The sequence below is a fragment of the Callorhinus ursinus genome, unplaced genomic scaffold (assembly GCF_003265705.2).
Source record: "Callorhinus ursinus isolate GAN/ISIS: 27379988/994484 unplaced genomic scaffold, GSC_fseal_2.0 scaffold14, whole genome shotgun sequence".
NCBI lineage: Eukaryota > Metazoa > Chordata > Mammalia > Carnivora > Otariidae > Callorhinus > Callorhinus ursinus.
The window spans coordinates 41010340-41031347 of record NW_027397076.1 but is presented as its reverse complement, the minus strand read 5'-3'; the positions used below and the strand labels follow the sequence as shown (position 1 = coordinate 41031347).

At 33.7% G+C, this 21008-nt stretch overlaps 1 protein-coding gene across 8 annotated transcripts in view; it reads left to right on the top strand.

The window, feature by feature from the left end:
• Window positions 1–21008, top strand: part of MON2 (MON2 homolog, regulator of endosome-to-Golgi trafficking) — a 101890-nt gene that overhangs the window by 77306 nt on the left and 3576 nt on the right. For 6 of the 8 annotated variants that reach the window (XM_025882918.2, XM_073900719.1, XM_073900718.1 and 3 more), the window contains 8 exons: window positions 225–368; window positions 949–966; window positions 1256–1384; window positions 5131–5321; window positions 10839–10899; window positions 12081–12204; window positions 15115–15322; window positions 17983–18065. In XM_025882918.2, the coding sequence (XP_025738703.1) occupies window positions 225–368; window positions 949–966; window positions 1256–1384; window positions 5131–5321; window positions 10839–10899; window positions 12081–12204; window positions 15115–15322; window positions 17983–18065 (958 nt within the window). The remainder of the gene's footprint in view (window positions 1–224; window positions 369–948; window positions 967–1255; window positions 1385–5130; window positions 5322–10838; window positions 10900–12080; window positions 12205–15114; window positions 15323–17982; window positions 18066–21008) is intronic. The other 2 variants (XM_025882919.2, XM_073900717.1) reach the window with 1 other exon arrangement.

Sequence of the window (21008 nt, the reverse complement as noted above, 5' to 3'; positions counted from 1 at the left end):
ATTAAAAAGATTTTGTAGCTCATTAACACATTTGGCTTATACTTTATTCAATAATAGTTTAAAATAGCTTGTAATAGCTATGTCCTTCAGGGCTTATAAAAGATTGTATAATACTTATATAAAATAGGACAGTTTTTAAGATTCTTTGGGTAAATGCATATACAGTGAAGAACTTAACTGGAGTTCAGGTTATGCATTCTGCTGTTCATATTTTGCTTTTATAGGCCATCTGCGTGGGGCCAGAAAACATGCAGATAATGTATCCAGCTATATTTGACCAGTTACTGGCATTTGTGGAATTTTCCTGTAAACCTCCACAGTATGGACAGCTAGAAACCAAGCACATTGCAAATGCAAAATATAATCAGGTAATTTCATTTAAATTGTATTTTCTCTGTGAGATTTCATGGCTTATAAACAGTTCCACATAAGATGGAAATTTTTCATTTACAAATAAACTTTCATATGTCTGTTAACAGTTTAAGCTCAAAAGAAACACTATTTGGAAAATCTTTTCTCTGTTCCTTTTTTTCTTGTTTATAACTCTCCTTTCCCAAGTAGTTCTCCAGAAAGTTTGGCCCCTTTCATGTTACGTTTTTCTTCAGAGTTCCTTTCTTGACTGCCCCATCCCATTACAAAATGGCTTCTAAATCCCTAAGCCTAATCTTGTCTAAAATAAATGCCTGAAATGCAAACTGAAGACATCTGTGTGTACTAAATAAGTTGTCTACTGCTGGTGTGAAATTTAGTTGGATTTTACCTAAAAGATTTTTATAGCCATCATTGGCAAATTTTGGCTTAGGGGAAAAGTAAATTTCTGAATGCATGCACAGGCTGATTTTGTTCACTCAACATTAAATTAAAATTTTACATGGTCCGAAGAGTAGTTTTAATGTGTATTAACTTTTCTCATTCTATTTGTCTTGCAACACAATGGAATCACAATAGATCCAACTATTTGCACCGGTGAGTTAAATTTCCTGAAATTGTCCTAACCTGTTGGCAACAAGTAAAGTACATCTTTCCCATTTCTTGGTAGAATGCTCTCTGCGCTTTTTCTGATAGTTTTAATTTTTGCCTGGCTAAAAATCGTTCTTTCATGAAGTACATATCTGTTTGAAAACTTTGCATGTAATATAATCTGACCTAAAACCAAGGACTGAACTTTAAGACAAAGAAGGTGTCTCTTTGAAAACAGTATAATTTAACTTAATCTCATTTATTTTTAACTCCATGTGAAAATATTACTTTTTAGGCGGAATGGGTAGCCTTGAATTATGTACCGTTTGCTGAAAGGTCTTTAGAAGTAGTTGTGGATTTATACCAAAAAACAGCCTGTCACAAAGCAGTCGTGAATGAGAAGGTACTCCAGAATATTATTAAGGTATCTTTTTCTTTTTAATTTCTATTCTTTGATGATGACACTATTACTGAAATTACTTTTTAGGTAATAATATATTACCATATATTGAGATAAATGGAAAATACTTATATTATTATTTATAGGGACTTTTCCCCAACATTCATGGATAGTATTTAGGAAGCCAGTCCCAGTATGAAAAGTTTTTTTTTTTAACGAAAAGTATTTTAAAGTAAGTGTGCATTAGATTTTTTACAGTTCTTTAATTATGCCACAAGTCAATGAAGGATCCTGTTTCTTAGGACAGTAACTTCTCATACTTCAAGGTTGATGAGCATTCAGGGAGAAATGCACAGCCCATCAATTTAACTGATACGTATTTTTTTTTAAGTCAGTTTCTTAGTGTATGGACCATTTTTAAAACTCATCTCTTGTTGATTCTGATTCCTCCAAAGTGTATTTCTTGTTTTTTTCCTGTGTTTTGAAGGGCAAACCTCAACCTTGCCTTCTATTTACTGAACAAATATAGGCCAGTATGAACCATCTTCCCTCAAGGAAGACGGCCATTCTCGTTCCAAAGCTCATCCTGCTCGTTGTTTCCCTCCTTTGCTCTTTCCCTTTTTCTTTGTTGATGATTCTTTCATTTTCCTTTTAGCCTTGTAAACAGTATCTTGGAAAGATGATAAAGCCCTTTATTTAAGAACTTTCTCGTACTTTGCTTCCTACTCAAATGGCCCTCCTCTTTCAGCTTTCCTTTTTTTCCAAATTCCTTTACTTTAAACAGCTTGTGTCCTTCACATAGCTGCAGTTCACTCTCAGCCCACTGCAGGCTGGCTTACTTTCACATTGTGCTTCAGAAATGACTTAAAGTTTAGAGGATCAAATCTTTAATTCCTGTGTCCTTTTCTAATTATCTTCCTATTATATGATATTGCCCTTGCCTTCTTTAAATTCTTTCTTCCCTTGACTTTTGTACTCTTTCTACCCCTCCCATGCACCCCATCACAACTATTCTCTCTCTCATTTACTGAGAATAGTTTTTAAGTACCTCTGTTGCCATGTACTAATTAAATAGTAGGGATTAAAAATGAATAAAATAATTCTTATATTTAATAATTCAATGAAAGGAATATAGAAAGGCAAACAAACAATAATATAGTATGTTAAGTCCTAGGTGAAGACCACAGAGTGGATTCAGATAGACCTGCCTTAGAATAGTGCATTACTCTTTACTTGCTGCTGTATGATTTTGGGTAAATGAACCTGTCAGAGTATTTCTCATCTGTAAAAGAAGGTTAATACCAATACCACTTACGTGTCTGAACTATTAAGAGACTCATTTGAGATACAGCATTTAATGATACTTGCCACATCTCAGTGCTCAATAAAAACTTAGTCCCTCCTCCCATCCCCCATAGACAAGGAAGTAACTAACCTGCCTAGAGGATTTTGGCAAGGGTTAATAGAAGTGACACTTGAAGGAGTAACAGGTTTGCTAGGTAGAAAGGGAGAGGCATTAAGCAATGTAAAAGACTGTGGTATTTTTTCTTTTCTTTTTTTTTTTTTAAATATTTTATTTATTTGAGAGAGAGAATGAGAGAGAGAGAGCACATCAGAGGGGATAGGGTCAGAGGGAGAAGCAGACTCCCTGCCAAGCAGGGAGCCCAATGCGGGACTCGATCCTGGGACTCCAGGATCATGACCTGAGCCGAAGGCAGTCGCTTAACCAACTGAGCCACCCAGGCGCCCTGTGGTATTTTTTCAAGAAATATTGAGAAATTCCATTTAGGGAGATGTCAGGGCTAGGAATAAGTCTGAAAAAGTAGCTATGGTTCTTATAAACCATCATAAGGAATCAGACTTCATTGAGGTTGAACACTAAGGAGTGACATGAATCACTTTGTCTTTTTAAAAGACTTCAACAATCTCTTTTCTATATCCCCCCTTTCTTGATGCTGCTTACTCTATTGTGGTTTAGTGGACAAGGCTCTTTCTTTCTCAAAAATTGTGAGCTTTGTGGCAGCAAGAACAGAATTTCCCAGTTCCCACATACATTTACTCAGCATATACTATATGCTAGTCTCTGTATTAGTTGCTGAAGTATTTTTAAACAAAAAATGTATAAATCACATAGATCTATTGTGCTTAGCATTCCCTTGGTTTCAGTAAAATATTAATTGTAGTGGTAAACTATATTTTTCTGTTATCTAACCTTGAGTTATAAAATGTTAATTTAGACTTGCCCTTGTATAATTTAGTATTATTTTCTTTGCAAATGACATACATTCAGGCTCTGACTAGCTTTAATAATGAAGGAGGCTTATTGCCATGCTTAGTTTGAAAATTCAGAGATAGAGGGAGGGTTTTAGGTTTGGTTTATTCAGTGGTTCAGCAGTATCAACAAAAATAAATTTTTTTCTCTCTCTCTTCTGCTTTCCAAGGATTGACTGCATCCCAACTATGTTTCTCCTCATAGTTATAGACTAATAAAGGGCTTGATGTCCAGTAGGAGGTGTGTGTATGTGCATGCACTTCTTATCACACTATTCTTCTTCGTTCCTAAAATTAACTTTAAGTGGACCGGCTTTAATCCTATGGCCAGTCTTGAACCAGTAATTATGGCCAGGGAAATGGAGTATATTAATTGGCTTAATAAGCTAATCATCTCCTTACCCTAACTCCCGACTGAAAGTGGAGTCAGGTTCCCCCAAAGCACATGGGGAGAGGGAAAGGATAGATTTGGCTAGGCTGATTATGTCTTAGTGGAGGCTCAGTTCATGCTAACATGTAATGGTTCACTATGTGAGTAGTCAGTAATAATTGTGTGGAGGATGATGAAATTAAGTTTTATATTCCCTCCGTAACCTTGAAATATGAAAAGGTATCTCTTCTACTCTTTATCTTTCTCTAACTGGAATTTTTATATAAAAGCAGGATTTTCACTCTCATGCAAACGATCTATTGATAGTGCTCTGAGACAGCTCACTGTGATAGTTTGGTCAGTCTGGTCTTCTAGTTGCTGGATAGAAGTGTGGCTGTAGGAGTTCATTCTGAATCACCAAATTAGTTCTTTAATGGTTTATAGCAACCTACCGCAAAAGTGGACCAGTTAAAAAGTCTCAACATCGTAGTCACTATACATAGCTCAGATGCTTTACTCCTGTATCCACAAGGGTTAAAGAATAAACTATCTTTTTAATCATCAGTTTTACTGAAATAACTTGGAAATGGAAAAAAAGTACATTAAAATGTTGGAGTAGAATATAAAATTCAAAGAATTTTAGAGATAAAATATAAGACTTCAAAGTATTGATGCTTTAGGTTATGTTTACCTAACCAATAATGAAAAAAGCAAGGTATTGATCTCTGTTAGATGGGAGAACCCCATCAGTCAAATTATTTTCTGCTAGGAAAACTATGGCAAAATGTTACTAATTCCATAACAGCAATTTGAGAGAAGCTGCAAAATTGTAAATTTACTACTCCTATCTTAAGTTTTCAGGTAACATCCCTATGTTTTATGATGAGAAACTGAAGTTCAGAAAGTTGTTACTTGTTCAAGGTCATTGTTTATAAAATGGAGACAGTATCTTACTAGGCAGTAGATTTGAAGACTGTGTCTGAAAATTGATCTTTCTAGAAAATAACATCCTTTTTAAAGTGAAAATACCTATGCTATTATTTTTTTCTGCTTTAGTTTTTTTAAGTAATTAAAGTTGTATGTATATATTTTATTTAATACATATGTTAAACTGTCTTTATTTTCACAGACACTTAGGGTTCCTCTCAGTTTGAAATATTCCTGCCCTTCTGAAAGCACATGGAAATTAGCAGTATCTTCTCTCCTCAAAGTTCTTTCTATTGGGCTACCTGTTGCCCGGCAGCATGCTTCTTCTGGAAAATTTGACAGTATGTGGCCAGAATTAGCCAACACTTTTGAAGACTTTCTCTTTACTAAAAGGTCAGCTCATTCAATTTTACAATTGTAAGACAATCTCTCAAAAATATGTAATGCCTGCAATTGGACTAAAAACAGTATTTCTCATTATTCATTAACAAAGTAATTATTAAGATTGCTCCATCGTATACAAAGCACAACTGATTTATTAAACATTTATCCACTAGCTACATTATCTGTGAGCAAATGGAGATTTTTGCTTTTCACAGTGTTTTTGGTTTTAAGACAGGAATCTCTAAGACTATATGGATGCATCATAATTAAGGTTTTAACTCAGTGAAGCTAAGAAGATCTATTTTTTCAGTCTGCTTCCCATTTGACATTGCAAGAAGAAAATAATTTCAGAAAATCAGTATTTTACTGGAATAAATAAGATTAGTGGTGATAATGATCAGCTCTTTAAGATGTTAGGTTTGGCAAAGAAGAGTGGAATTTTCACTATGTGATATCCACCTGAGGGCTTATGTTTATGGATCTTCTTTTGACCCCTTACTGAGTGAGAGTAGGGTAATTGGAACTAACACTACATTTTTTGAAGGAGGAATCTTCTGTGGGTTAACTTAAATTTTGCTGTGTGAAAGCATATCTGGTATTTCAAAATTGAAAATAATGACATCCTAATTTCTGTTTCCACAAATGGTCAGATTTTGTTTTACTTTCTTTTGTATATCTCATCTCTAGAAATCTTACAGATACCAATGCAAGTGTACCTCTTTGTATTTGCAGAAAAATTATAGGGACTCACAGAGCATATTCAAACAAATTATGTTTTTATCTTTAACCCTGAAAATAGGAGTTCCTCTGTGGACTCCGTTGCCTGAAATCACTATGTTAATTTGTATGAATCAAAGAGGTTTAGAAATTTATACTTTTCTCTTTCTTTCCCAGTTATCTGTATATGCATGTTGCTTTATTAATACAAGCTTTTAAATTAGGTTTTTTTGGCAATGAGTAAAACTTCTTTAAGAATTTCTTTTCCTGGGGCACCTGGGTGGCTCAGTTGGTTAAGCAGCTTCCTTAGGTTCAGGTCATGATCCTGGAGTCCCACTATCGAGTCCCTCATTGGGCTCCCTGCTCGGTGGGGGGCTTGTGTGCTCTCTCTCTCTCGCTCTCACTCACTCTCAAATAAATAAAATCTTAAAAAACAGAATTTCTTTTACTGTGGCTGAGTCTTTCCACCATCTTACTTATTCTCAAGTTTCTTGTTGAATATTCTTATTTTATTAAATTCAGTTTAATGAAATAATTTCTGTGTGTTTGTGTGCAGGAAAGTAGAAAATGAAATCAAAGTCTTAATAATAGATACTGTACATCTTATGTCATTTTGTATTAATGCAGCCGTACTATAATTTCATTGCAGTCTTTTCCCTGACTATGGCCCTATTTACATTAAAGGTTTGAGTGTATTTGGTATGTTGAAAAATCATATTGCTTACGAAGCAGCCATTATAGTGCACTGACTCAGGAGCTGGGCCACCTGGATTCAAATCCCAACAGTTACTTTGTAACTGAGATCTTTTCATCTGTTAAGTAGGAGTGATAATGCTACCTAACTCATAGGGTTATTATGAGGATTAAGTCACTTAAAATAAGGGACTGCTAGAGGTTTATGTCATTTATTTTTATTTTTTGAGAGAGAGTAGGTTTGGAAGGGCAGAAGGAGAGGGTGAGAGAGAATCTTAAGCAGGCTCCATGCCCAGTGTGAAGCCCAATGAGGGGCTCTATCTCACAACCCTGAGCTCACGACCTGAGCCGAAATCAAGAATTGGACGCTTAACTGACTTGGCTACCCAAGCACCCAAGTATTAAGTCACTTAAAATAAGTGACTGCTTAGAGTAGTACCTGGCACATGAGTGCTTTTAATATGCTTGCTACCATTTTTATTATCCTCATTTATTGTTATTTCTTTTCCTTAAGAGAAAGTGATATTGTCCATATCCTTTCCCATGAAACAGCCATATTTTAAACCAGAATTTTAAAGACCCAAGCTCTAAATAGCTGGGAGTAGAAATTTACTTCTAAATTTGGAATTGCTTATAATGGGTAGAAAATAATAAAGGTACTAAATTCTGCTGTCAGTAACACAGAATTAGCATTCTAAGTTGTGATTATTCTAGTTACAGATTTAAGCCTTCTGCTATCCTATATTGAGAGTCAGGAGACCCATGACCTACTTTGGACTCTGCTACCTCCTTTCTCCTTGAACTGGTTGTTTCCCTTCAGTAGGCATCGTTTTCTCTTAATTATAAGATGAAATGAATTGATTACTTGTAAAGGTCCACTAGTTTATATATTTTGACTTAAATTTTTCATCAATGTGAAAACAGCTAAGATGGATAAAGCCAGTGCAAAAATATTTTAAGGCTCAAATTGAAAGCTTTCATTAGTTAGTTGAAGTTAAAAATGCAGTGCTCATGAAGAGAACTTAAAAATTATGCATATTTTTAGTTTCATGAGAAGGCTTTGTTTTTTGTTTTCCAAATAATTGATTACTTTGGAAATCACAAAATTTTATTTGATGTCACATATATACTTGTTCTATAACTGATATCCATCACTAGTATTTGAACAGTAAGGTGGTGTTTCAGAATGTTGCTTGAAGTAACAAGACTTAGGTTTTTAAATATTTGGGTATATTTTATGTTGGAACATTTATAAATCCTTTAACTTAATTAATATATACTCTAAGACTCTGTGAATAACCATGCCTTTCTCTGATATTTCTTAGCTTTTTTTTTGGTTTGTAAGCTGTTTTGGCAAGGCAGTATAATAACAAAGAGATATAAATAAGACCAAAATTAGCTAGAAGAAAACAAAGGCTTTGGACATTATTGAGGACTATGATAAGTAAATACTTTAAATGAGAAAAAGAAAAAACATGATTAAAGATGAAAAACATAAACACTGTGATCTGGTAGACATTTGGGGTTTATTAGGAATTCGTTCAGTCATCCTTAGAGTACTGAAACATGGTTTTTATCCTGTAGAATACACTTGGGCTAGTGTGAGAATTCATACAGTTAATGGTCAGTGAACTTTAAGTTTAAAATCCCTAAGTAGTACCTAAAAGAAATCAGATGAAACATATTCACACAAAAACTTATTCAGTAATGTTCATAGTAGTATTTTTCATAATAGCTAAAAATGAAAACAATCCAAATGTTTATCAGCTGTTGAGTGGATAAATTAAATGTGGTATATCCATAGAATGGAATGAATATTCAGCCATAAAAAAGGGATAAAATACTGATACATGCATGCTACAATATAGATGAATCTTGAAGATGTTATGCTAAGTGAAAGAAACCAGACACGAAAGGCCATATATCGTATGGTCTCATTTATATAGTATATCCAGAGTAGGCAAATGCATAGAGACAGAAAGTAGATTAATGGCCACAGGTGGGAGGAGGAGACAATGAGGAGTGACTGCAAAAAGTACAGAATGTCTTTCAGGAGTGATGAAAATATTCTGGAATTAGAAGTGGCACAACTTTGTGAATATACTAAAAAGCACTGAATTATACACTTTAAAAAGGTGAATTTTATGGTATATGAAATTGTATCTCAATACATTTTTTAATGTACCATGCAGAGAGAACTGAAAAAAATACAAATAACACTTTATCAGTTTGAAGGCTCTTTTATTTCAAATAAAGATTCGTAAAAATAATTTTTAAAAAAATCACTAACTTACAAACCTCAATCTTAGAGAATTTAAGGATCTTATATGGCCCATTTCTACCTGCAATATTGACAGTCTCTACTTATAATTTATAGGTAAACTGTGTTAATCATCAGTGCTTTTTGATATGCGCAAAGTGTTTAGTAAGGATACTAACTCTAAGTTAAATAACAGTTTGGGTTTTAAGATCAGAAATACTTAACCTATGCACGATCGAATAATTTCCCAATTTTATTGATCACTGGGATTAGGAGTAATGAACTTTTTAGTTTCTGACTTTGTGTGCTACCCTCTTTCCTCATTATAAAATATTTTAAAAATCCATTTAAGTGTTTCTGATATATGATCCCATTAACATTAATATTATTAGTGTCTGTTCCTAATAATGCTTTTTTTAAATTGGTAGTCAGCCCATCCTTAGTTACCTCCACCATCATCAGAATTTTTTTGTATCAATGAATACTTACATTACTTGATTATAAATTAGAATTAAACATAGAGATACGGATAGGATCTGTGAAGCTACTTGAGTAGTAGTGGTTATGAAATTCTCACCACTGGTGCAAATTTGGGTACATGTCTTTAAATTTTTTTCCTGTAGTTTACTACTACCAGATTATAGAGTTAGGCTAGGACTTGCACACCAGAATGCAAGTTTCATGCAACAGGGACTGGGTCCATCTTATTCACAGCTGGATCTTGTATAGTGCCTGATACAGAGTATTTGGTACTCAGTAAATATTTGTTGCATGAAAATATCTGAGTCAAACAAAAAAGATCTGGTACCCATACTAGAGTGTGTGTGTGTGTGTGTGTGTGTGTGTGTGTGTGTGTGTGTGTGTGTATTCAACCAAATAATACCAAATAAAGTAAAAATAGCCCTAGATATAAAAGGGTACACTATATCTCTAATCCTAAATATGATAACGCTATTTTTACATTTACAACATGAAAGAGAAGAATTTAAGCTCAAATATCAGTCAAGTTTAGGGTCAAATTCTGACTTTGTCATTTGCTTACAGTACATTCTTGGTCATATTACTAGCATTTGAAGCCTCAGTTTCTTCTTCTGTCAATTACATGAGGATAAATGCTACATGTGGTTACTGTGCAATCATAGGAGGTAATACAAATAAAGCTTTTAGTACATTGGCTGGCTCTGTAATTTTAGCTGTTATTATTGTAATAATCATTAACATCTGATTCTCAGCTGTTTATAAGTAGTTAATATTTCACTGTTTCATAAGTTTAATACCATTTTACTGTCATTCTTATTAAGAGTCACATGGTTTAGAATTCACCTTGGTTCTCAGAATGTTGATTTCCACTGATCTTGCTGGAACAATTTTCTGCCCCCCCCCTTTTTTTAGATGTTCCCTTTTTTATTGTAAAGATCTTTAATATATTGTGTTTATTATAAATTAGTGATTAATGGGCAGTCTCTGAGTGAATAGTTCAGCAGATGACCAAGACACTCTTAAGTCACTGGCAATATAAGTGAATTCAGGTATCATCACAATGGTAATTTTTGTTGTTACTGCAGATGATAGTAATATCCTCACTTTTTATTGTTTTTTCATTCATTAGTACTGAAAGGAGTTTAGTTTTACAGATTTAATAGTTCAGGATTGGACCAAGCATTTTTGTAGCTAGAAGTTCATGTTTGTAATTAGTTTAGTCACTTACACTGATAACCTTAATTAAAAATACTGTTCTTTTAAATAAATGGTTATGTTTAACCTGGGTGAGAAAACACTTTTTGTCATTTGAATACTGTTTATTTTCAGGGAACATTTTACCTTTTAAAAATCAAGTGTTTTGTTTATTTTTTTAGCATACCTCCAGATAATCTCTCTATTCAAGAATTTCAAAGAAATGAAAGTATTGATGTTGAGGTGAGGAAACTATTTAAAACATTTTCCCATAACCATTTGTGCAAACCAAATAGTAGAAATGTTGAAACTATAAAATTGCTAGGAGAAAAAGTAAAGTAATAGGTTTAAGATTGAACCTAAAAGCAGTAAAACTCTCACAAAGATTAAAGGTTAGTTTTGAAAGCACTGACATGATTTCCTTATATTTGTTAGCTTTTAGTCTAAATACTCAGTTGTATCCATTTAATAATTTAAGAAAGCAGTTGATTCAGTAAAATCTATTGGTTATTGAGCATGTTTGAGAGTTTGCTCTATAGTTTGGCAAACCAAGTGTCGTGGTTCAAAATAATAAGTTGTTTAGAATTTTTTTTTAAGTAGGCTCTATGCCCAACATGGGGCTTGAACTCATGACCCTGAGATCAAGTGTCACACAGTCTTCTGACTCAGCCAGCCAGGCACCCCTAGATTTCCGTTTTTAACCATAAGTAGATAGAGCCTCCAGAACTCTGGAGGCACATAATGAGTGTTTTTTAAAGAATATATTTTTTTGATTGTAAATGGAATTTAAAGAAGTAGTTTTTTGGTTATGGGTTTTTTGTTGGGGAAGGTGTTTTGATGATTTTCCTTTAAGTGGGATAAAGGATCTTTTAAGTAAATCAAATAAGTAAACTACTTTAAAGTATACATGAAAAGTATATGCATCATGTACATATAAAATACTGCCTTTTGTCCATTAGTGTTTTTCTTCTTTTTCTTCAAAGGGCAAAATAACACATTATATATTAGAAATGAGCTATTTAGCAAACATGGATATAACTTTACTTTCTCTTTTGGCTTGTTTACAGTTCTAAAAAGGTGATTTAACTTTTATTCTTAATTCTGTTTCGGATATTTTACTCTAACATGGATACATTTCATATAAGATCAACATATATTAAAATGGTTGCATAGTAGACAGTTGATAGGACGGACTGTTTTGTAATTGACTATTAAAAAATAAAATAAATTTATTATTATTACTAAGACAGATGAAGGAAGTAGGCTACTCATCCTGTATGTTAACATTAAAATATTTATGTATTTAATTAAGGAAGATTCTTAATCGATTTTCTTTAAAATTTAGATTTTACTGTAGAAATTGTCATTTGAGTTGGTCTTTTTCAAGAAGAAAAATGCATTTGAGTTTGCCTCTTTTGTTTTAGGTAGTTCAGCTTATCAGCACTGAGATACTACCTTATGCCAATTTTATTCCTAAGGAATTTGTCGGTCAGATAATGACTATGCTTAATAAGGGCTCAATACATTCTCAGTCATCTTCATTTACAGGTACGTTATTTTAATGATTTATTAAAAATGTTAGTAAGTATTGAAGTACCTTGAAGCTGATTGTAGCAATGTTTAGTCCTGTGATTTTTGGTAAAATGTAAACTGGAGAATAGTAGGGTAAATTTTAAGAATGTAATAGAATGTTAAGTTTTATGAGGGGAAAATGTGGTGAATATTCTGTGAATTATGTGTTATGAATTCAATTGCAGAACACTTAGGAAATCTGCCTAAGTCACTGTTGGCTAACACAAGTTAACGGTTTTGTGAAGTCATGGATTATTGGGAAATAATGAGTTTATATTCTGCCACCTAGCAGTTGGCTAACTTCTTTGAGTCTCAGTTTTATCATCTGTGAAATGAAGATATTAATATCAATCACTCAGAGTTATAAATTGCAGTTAGTCAATTAAAACAAATAGATGCCTTAACATTTGTTAATGGAACTAAAGTTAGTAAATTCTTACTATGTGCAGGGTATTATGCTAGAATGTTATCTCTTTCCTCACAGTATTTCTATGAGGATAGTTTCCACCATATTGCAGAGGGGAAATGGGTTGAGAAAGGTTGGAAAAATTATCCATAATCTAAATGCTGGAAGCCAAATTCATCCTTAAGAAGAACTCCATGCTTCTTTTCATTTTATCATGCTACCTTACTGGGAGATAGTACTTAAATTGCTTTTTGCTATTATTTCTCTTTTTCTAAACCTGTGCTTAACTGTTAAATATAATTGTAGTATCATAACGTGATTTTTCTCTGAGATGATTAAAAAAGTATAAATTTGTGCCATGCATATCCTTAATCCCCAGAATTTACCAGAGCCATGACTAACTTCTGCTGAACTGTGCTGAACACTTTCTGTGTACAGTTTGGCCACTAGATGTCTCTCATACTGCTTACTTCACAAACTACAGTAGTTCTTTTCTCAGCCCAGTGGTAAAATGATAAAAGTGATCTGATAAAAGTGCAGATTTCACGAACATAAAAATCTCAGGAAAAAAAAATTAAATCCTACTTATGTTAATATAGTCAACTTTTTATTATTAAGAGTATATAAAAATTTCTAGATACATTTTTATAAAAAGGAATTTACGAATAATATTTATAATCAGATGTAAATATTTTAAGCTAAATAAGAACTACTGAATTGCCATGTATACTTTTTCAAGCAGTTTCTGATGATACCTCTTGCCATTTATAGTACTAAGTATACCAAGATAAGGAAGGTACATGGACCTTCTTTGCTATAGGACACAAACTTCTCAGTTTGAACTTGGAGGGCTTTTTAAAATGTATATATAGAGTTGGTCCGTGCTAAACTGGACCAACCTATAAAGACTTAGGTTCCAGTCATCATTTTTGGTCCACCACTCTTAAGTATGGCCTGATAGCCAAAGCTTTCAGAGAAAATCTTCCAACACAAAAGAGAAAAATCAAAACAAATGAAGAGGGAGTAAAAGAAACTCAGAGGAAACGTAAATTCAGGGCCACAGAAACATTCTGTCCCCAAAAGCACAATTATAATTAGGATCTTCAAAGGGATAAAAGATTTTATATCCATGAAACAGAAAATGCTATTAAGAAGGAACAATCATTACAAGAAAGAGTTCATAGAAACTAAAAATGTGATCACTGAAATAACAAGTCCAGTGAAGGGTTGCAAGAAAATATAAGGAAATAACCCCAAAAGCAGAGAAAGACAAAATAGTGAGCACTGTGACAAGAAAGAAAGAAAATGAATCGAAGAGGTCTAACATCTGACAATGGGTCTTCCAGAAAGAAAATATAGAGCAAAGCTAAAAGGAAATTATCAAAGACATAAACCAAAGAAATCAGTCTCCAGATTAAAAATGGTCACTCAGTAACCAGGACAGTGAAAGAAAAAAGATCCACAAGAAGATCCACAAATTTCATGTTGTCATGAAATTTCAGAGTACTTGGGCTAAAGAGAAGATTTTACAAGATTTCAGAAAGAAGAGAAAAAAGGCCAACACTAAAGAATTTTGTCAAGATGATACTGGACTTCTCAGTAGCAGCATTGGATGCTAACAGACAGTTATAATCGGAAAGGATTTTTAACATGGAGTTTCATACGTAGGTCCACCGTTGTCAGAGTATAAGCATAGGTGGTAGTTCTCAAATGTCAGCATGCATTATAATTACCTGCAAGGGCAGGCTATTGCTGGGCTGTATGCTCTGAGCTTCTGATTCAGTAGGTCTGGGGTGGGACATGAGAATTTGCATTTCTAACGAGTTCTCTGGTGATGCTGATGCTGCTAGGTACTACTCTTTGAGTACCACAGAAAAGTAATGACATTTTCAGAAGTGAAGTTCTGAGAAATTTTACTTCCTAGTCAGTCTTTCTCAGGTACTCCAGAATGTGCTCCATGAAAACAAAGGAGTAAACCAAAGAAACAGAAGGCATGGATCTAGGAAGTGGGGTAGAAAACAAGAGAGAATAAAAACAATTCTGAGGGTGTGGCAAAGACTAGTTCGAGGATATAGCTGGACAGTAGGTCCAGAGAGCAGATAGTCCACACTAGAGCAGAGATCTCTGGCTCTGGGAAAGATGTTGCCAAGAAGAAGAAAGAAAGGGAGGGAGGGAGGAAAAAGGAAGAAAGTATTGCAAGTATGCCCTTGTGGAAGACTATTGAGAAGTATTTTATAGTGCTGTCAAAGGGTATAAAAAGACAAAGATGAGAGAAATATTATGTAGAAATGATGAGAGCGGACAGTCCCGCCTTGTTTTTGATCTTGCAAGGGGGAAAATTGCTATATATATGCTGTTAGCTGTAAGTTTTTCATAGATGTCTTTCATCAATTGAATTTCCTTCCATTGGCTAAGAGTCATTACCATTAAGGTTATTAATTTAACCTTTTGTTAACCATTAAAAATTATTAATTTTACAGAAGCAGAGATTGATATTCGCTTGAGAGAGGAATTTTCTAAAATGTGTTTTGAAACATTGCTCCAGTTTTCCTTCAGTAACAAAGTCACAACACCTCAAGAAGGCTACATCTCACGAATGGCACTCTCAGTGCTTTTAAAGAGATCTCAAGATGTGCTTCATCGTTATATAGAGGATGAAAGATTAAGTGGTAAATGCCCTCTTCCAAGGTATAAATTTTATTTTATAGATGAAGGAAATATGTTCTCATAGTTACTACTAATAAAAAAGCTCTAAGCATCAAGTTGTTTTTATAAGTGATTTGAAGAATGTAACCTGAAGCTGTTTATAATTTTATTCATTTTATACAGTGTAAATATTCATAAGTTTTGCTGCAGATATATTAGTGTATTTTATTATGGGGTGCTCTTTCAGACTCCTTATGGAGGGTAAGTAATATATATGTACCAAATTTCCTTTTTGGATTTAAAAGAAAATTTTGAATTCTAAAATATATCGTCTTAAGGATTTCTGGATAAGGACTTGTGGATCCGTATGAGCATATGAGTGTGAATCTCTCTAGAGAGAAAATAATAGATAAATCATACTCTAGGAACTTCCTAGTTTGTTTTACAGTTATTTTTAGATTTCTCTATAAGTCAGCTAGCCATGTCTTAGATCTTCTTTTCATCTGATTTGCTTAATTAAGCCCTTGTTCCTAAACTAATTTGCTTACCATTTGGTCAAGCGGTGTCATAGAATGGACTCTGGGCCTTTCTGCTAAGCTAAAACTAATTAAAGTTGGGGTAGAAATCAGAATTCATCAAAAATGCAATCATAAATTAGCGTTATGTCACCAATCTATTTTTTAATGTGGGAATTAGAGTTGAAGGCAAAACAAATGAAACAAAATAATGTTGGAAGACAAAGTTGTTAAAGTAGGGAGAGAGTTACGAAAATCATTATGGGTTCCATCTCATATAAGGTAGTATTGGAGAGGTAAATCACCAGCCCTAAACCTTTGTGTACATTCTTGTTTACATAATAAAATTTTGGAGTGAGAATTGACTTGTCAGAATATAAAGACATTCTAAAAGCTTTTGATATGTATTACAAATTGCCTACCAGAGATTTTACCAATTTACATTCTCCTAGGAGTATATAAATGTCCTTTTCCTCAGTTTTTAAAATTATTTTAAAATTATTTGTCAGTTTATGATTTATTTTATCTTTTAAAATTTGATGAATGAAAAATAGTTACATAGTAGTTTGCTGTTGTTATTTTAATTATCAGTGCTTATTAGTCATTTGTATTTCTATTTTGGGGGCCCAACTGTATTTTGAATTTCTAAAACATAAATTATACCTCCTCCTATTCAGATTTATATGCGAAAGTTCCAAAGACAGGTGTTGGTAATTTGGTTATGGGCGTAATTGAAAATTGATTTATCAAAATTATCTCTGAAGTATACTCGGAAAAGCAGTAATAAAGTTGTTTTGCTTGGAATATTTTAATTTATTAGATTATAACATTATTTGATTTCAGAAAGCAATTTTTCCTTGTTTTTTTATGTTTTTAGCATTTATTGCTTTTAAAGTGAGTCTTACTTATAGTTGTCCTATAAAGTGTTATATCGTATCATCCTGTGTTTGACTCAGTATCATTACATTATTTTCTAAACTACATTGCAACACAATAAGATTCTTCTGTGCTTAAAAAGGGAGACTTGAAATATACTCTGTCATAGTATTAGAAAAATCTTTTTTGGGGGCGCCTGGGTGGCTCAGTCGTTAAGTGTCTGCCTTCGGCTCAGGTCATGATCCCAGGGTCCTGGGATTGAGCCCAGCATCGGGCTCCCTGCTCAGTGGGAAGCCTGCTTCTCCCTCTCCCACTCCCCCTGCTTGTGTTCCTGCTCTCGCTCTCTCTCTCTGTCAAATAAAGAAAGAGAATCTTTAAAAAGAAGAAAAAAAAGAAAAATCTTTTTTGTAGAATGAAAACACAGATTCGTATCAGGCGTGAGGAGACTATGTAGGGAGAAAGAAGGGAAGCAAGCTACTCTTGTTGATCCTTCACTCCCAGGTTCGTTCTTCATTGCTAATGTCTCCAAATAGTACTGCCTTAGGATTAATTTTGAGCATGTTTCTTTTGTTGTATTAGAAAGTTAAATAAGTACTATTGTAATTTTTTTCCCACCCCAGCACTATTGTAAATTTTTTTAAAAAGATTATTTGAGAGAGAGAGTACAAGGGTGGGGGGGAGAGGGAGAGAGAGAGTCAACCAGAGTGCGCTGAGCTCAGAGACCAGCACGAGCTTGACCTCATGACCCTGAGATCATGACCTCATGACCCTGAAGTCATAACTCTGAGATCACAGTGAGGCGGAAACCAAGTGTTGGATGCTTAACCAACTGTGCCACCCAGGCGTCCCTGTACTATTGTAATTTTAAATGTCCTTCTAACAGCATGATGAAATATATGCCAGGAGGTAGTAGTAGTCTTTATTTCCATTAAAATTTTGGCAAATCCTTTTTAGCACTAACTAGTTAAAAAGGAAAAAAAACCCACTTTTGTAGAGAAGCTATAAAAGCACGTATAAAATGTCTTAAATTTAAAGTTATGTGAAATATCTTACAAATAAATTTGGATTTGCCTGAATAGATGCCCCCCGTTTTGAAATTGATAACTTATGATAAGAATAACTCTAAATCTTATTTGTACACTGAAGTTCATATTAATAAAATAATTTTTAAGAATTTAAAACTAACATTAACTTTGCATTGTATTGTGTCCAGTATTTTTCCAAAGTACATCTACTTGTATAAACCTAGTAAAAAACACACATGGCATATCTTAAAATCCTGATGGAAATAATTTCCCATCTTTTTTTTAGGCAACAAGTAACAGAAATCATATTTGTTTTAAAAGCAGTCAGTACTCTCATTGATTCACTTAAGAAAACTCAGCCTGAGAATGGTAAGTGCTTAGAAACTCAGTTATTCTAAACTCATAGCATTTATGTTCTATTTCTGATGTACTTCTCTATTATTAAGTTAACTAAATTTTAGGAACATAATAGCTATTAGACTTTCTTTTTTCCAGTCCTTATGACAGCAAAGAATCAAGTCCATTAAGATGTCAATTAAGTAAAATTAATTTGTAATGTTTCAGCTTCTTTATGTTAAATAACAGTTTGGCTTTTTTTTTTTTAAGTTGGTCTGAATTCAGGATGTTGCATGGATAATTCACAGTTCATATATTTTTAGTGTAGAACATCACTGAGATTTTGGGTTGGTGTAGGCTTCCATCCTGTGTGTGTACTGAATTACAGTGTAAGTATAAACTGTACAACTTTGAATCATTTTATAGCTTTACCTCATTTGTTTCCCCTTTCTGTAACTCATCCCTCTTCTGTCCATTGTTTGTTATTGCCAGAAATGATCTTTCCAAAAGTGCAGCTTTGATCATTCATTTTCCCGTCTTTGTAAAACAAAAAATTTTCATTAACTTTACCTACCAAATGCAAAGAGTACTGTTGTCAGACCACATTAGATTTATGGTTTATTTCCACTAGACATCATTTTTCCTATTTTCCCACCAAACTTAAATTCTCAGTCTACCCAAGTATTCCCAACCTTTTGCTTATTTCACTCTCCTGCCTCCATCTACCTGGTTCAAATAGCACTCCACTTTTAAGCCTTGTTTTTAATCCTTAATGGTGAGTGGTTTCTCTTTACTGAACTCATAGCTGTTTTATGTGTACCTTTGTCTTAAAGCACTCCACGTGTGTTATAGTGGCACACATACATGGCTCAGTTCTTTAACTTGTAAACTTCTTGAGAGGCTTTTGGGACCGTGTTCTGCTCTATTTTGAATCTTCTGCATTGCAATGCAAAGTGGATGGTTCGAGGACAGGATAAAGAGCTGGCACCAGAATATGAGTTAATTGTGTCACTGAACACAGTGGTTCAGTTGACATTTTTTATACAACAAGCCTTTGTTAAAGAAGGAGTGTGTTGATTTATATTCTGGCCCAAGCACCTCAGCACACTGGCACTTTAAGCAGCATTACTTTTAATACCCAAGAAGGAGGTTCCTAATAAATGCCTTATAAATGAGTCCTAGGATATTTGTTCCTGGCAGTTATTATATAATAAAAGTAAATACATATTTTTCTGTTTTCAAAATTTACCTTTGGCCTAGAAAGGAGCACTAACTAAGGAGCAATAGATTTGTATTTATTCAATCCAAAGGAGGGGGTAGAATTTGTAAGAAAATTGTGGGAGCAATATTCTGACTTCATCCCATCAAATTCAAATTTGAGTTGTCTTAAAAAATGTTCTGATTGATCTTTCAGAGAGGGAAACCATGCATTAACTTCCTAGTGACCAGTAAAATCTTTATTAGATCATAGGATAGAATTGGATTCTTAAAAATATATTTAAGACTTAAACAGGAAATTCTCCAATTCCCATGTTATTGCTATAGATGTATTAAATATAACCAGTGTATTTCGATGCATAGTGCTTGCATTATTTTGTAGGAGGTTAAGACAGCTGTCAAGAATTTAAGCAGAATTTGTCAGTAACTTTTTTTTACCCTTCCTTTCCTTTCCCTTTCCTTTCCTCTTTCTTTCTTTCTCTTTCTTTTCTTTCTTTCTTTTTCTTTTTTTTTTTACAAAGCCAGTGGGCCATGAATAGGGCAGTGCAGTAATGATAGATGATTTAACTTATTGTTAAAAATTGTCTAAGAGACTTTGAATTCTGGCTCTGGACATATGAAGTGAAAATTTGAATTAAATGTAACCATAAATGATGATGATGATATCGTAACGTATTAGAAACCCATGATAAGCTTCATTAAGAAACAGGAAAAAAAGGAGGTAACTTAGAAAAAGCCAGGTCTTTCCAGTGGAAATATGTTAGATTGCTCATAGCCAGTCCAAAATTAATTCAGGAGGATAGGTATAAGGTTTGGAACCAGTGTATACCCAACATTTGTTTAGGACATTTGTCATTTGTTTTAGGGCTTTCTAGGGGGAGAGAAGGCATTTGTTGGACTTATTTTTAATTTGGGGGAATTTTGTTTTTATTGTTTTATTTGATCTTTACTTTAAAATTTGATAGGTAGTAACTATATACATGGTTCAAATTTTCAAAAACATAAAAAGACATACAGGGAAAAGTTTAAACATCATCTTTACCCTACTTTAGATCTGTCTAGTTCTTGACTCACCATAGGCAACCATTTTTATTAGTTTGTGGATCTTTCCATAAGTTTATTATGTAAATACAAAATATATACTCCAGTATGCCCCCAATTTTAAACATATTAATAGACCCACATTATATCTACTGTTCTGAATACTGTATTTTTTTCCACTTCATATAATAGGGAGATTCTTCCATATAATTGCATACAGTTTTTTCATTCCCTTTTGATAGGTAGTCCAAAGTGCCCACCAAGATATATAGTGGGTTTTTAAAACAATATTTTAATTTAAGAAATTTGAGTAACTTCCCCTGAGTTTAAGGTGTGATCTTGGGGCACCTGGGTGGCTCAGTTGGTTAAACCGCTGCCTTCAGCTCAGGTCATGATCCCAGGGTCCTGGGATCGAGCCCCACATCGGGCTCCCTGCTCATGCAGGAAGCCGGCTTCTCCCTCTGCCTGCCGCTCCCCCTGCTTGTGCTTTCTCCCTCTCTCTCTCTTGCTCTCTCTCTCTGTGTGTCAAATAAATAAATAAAATCTTTAAAAAAAAAAAAAAGATGTGATCTTAGTGTATTTTTGTATTTTCCTGTAATAAACCAAGCATTAATTTTGTCAGTTGACTCTCCATCTGGGGCAATCTAGGTAGATTTCAGTCTGTGTAACCTTTTTTTTAATAGTAAAATACACATAAAAATTTATAATCAGCCATTT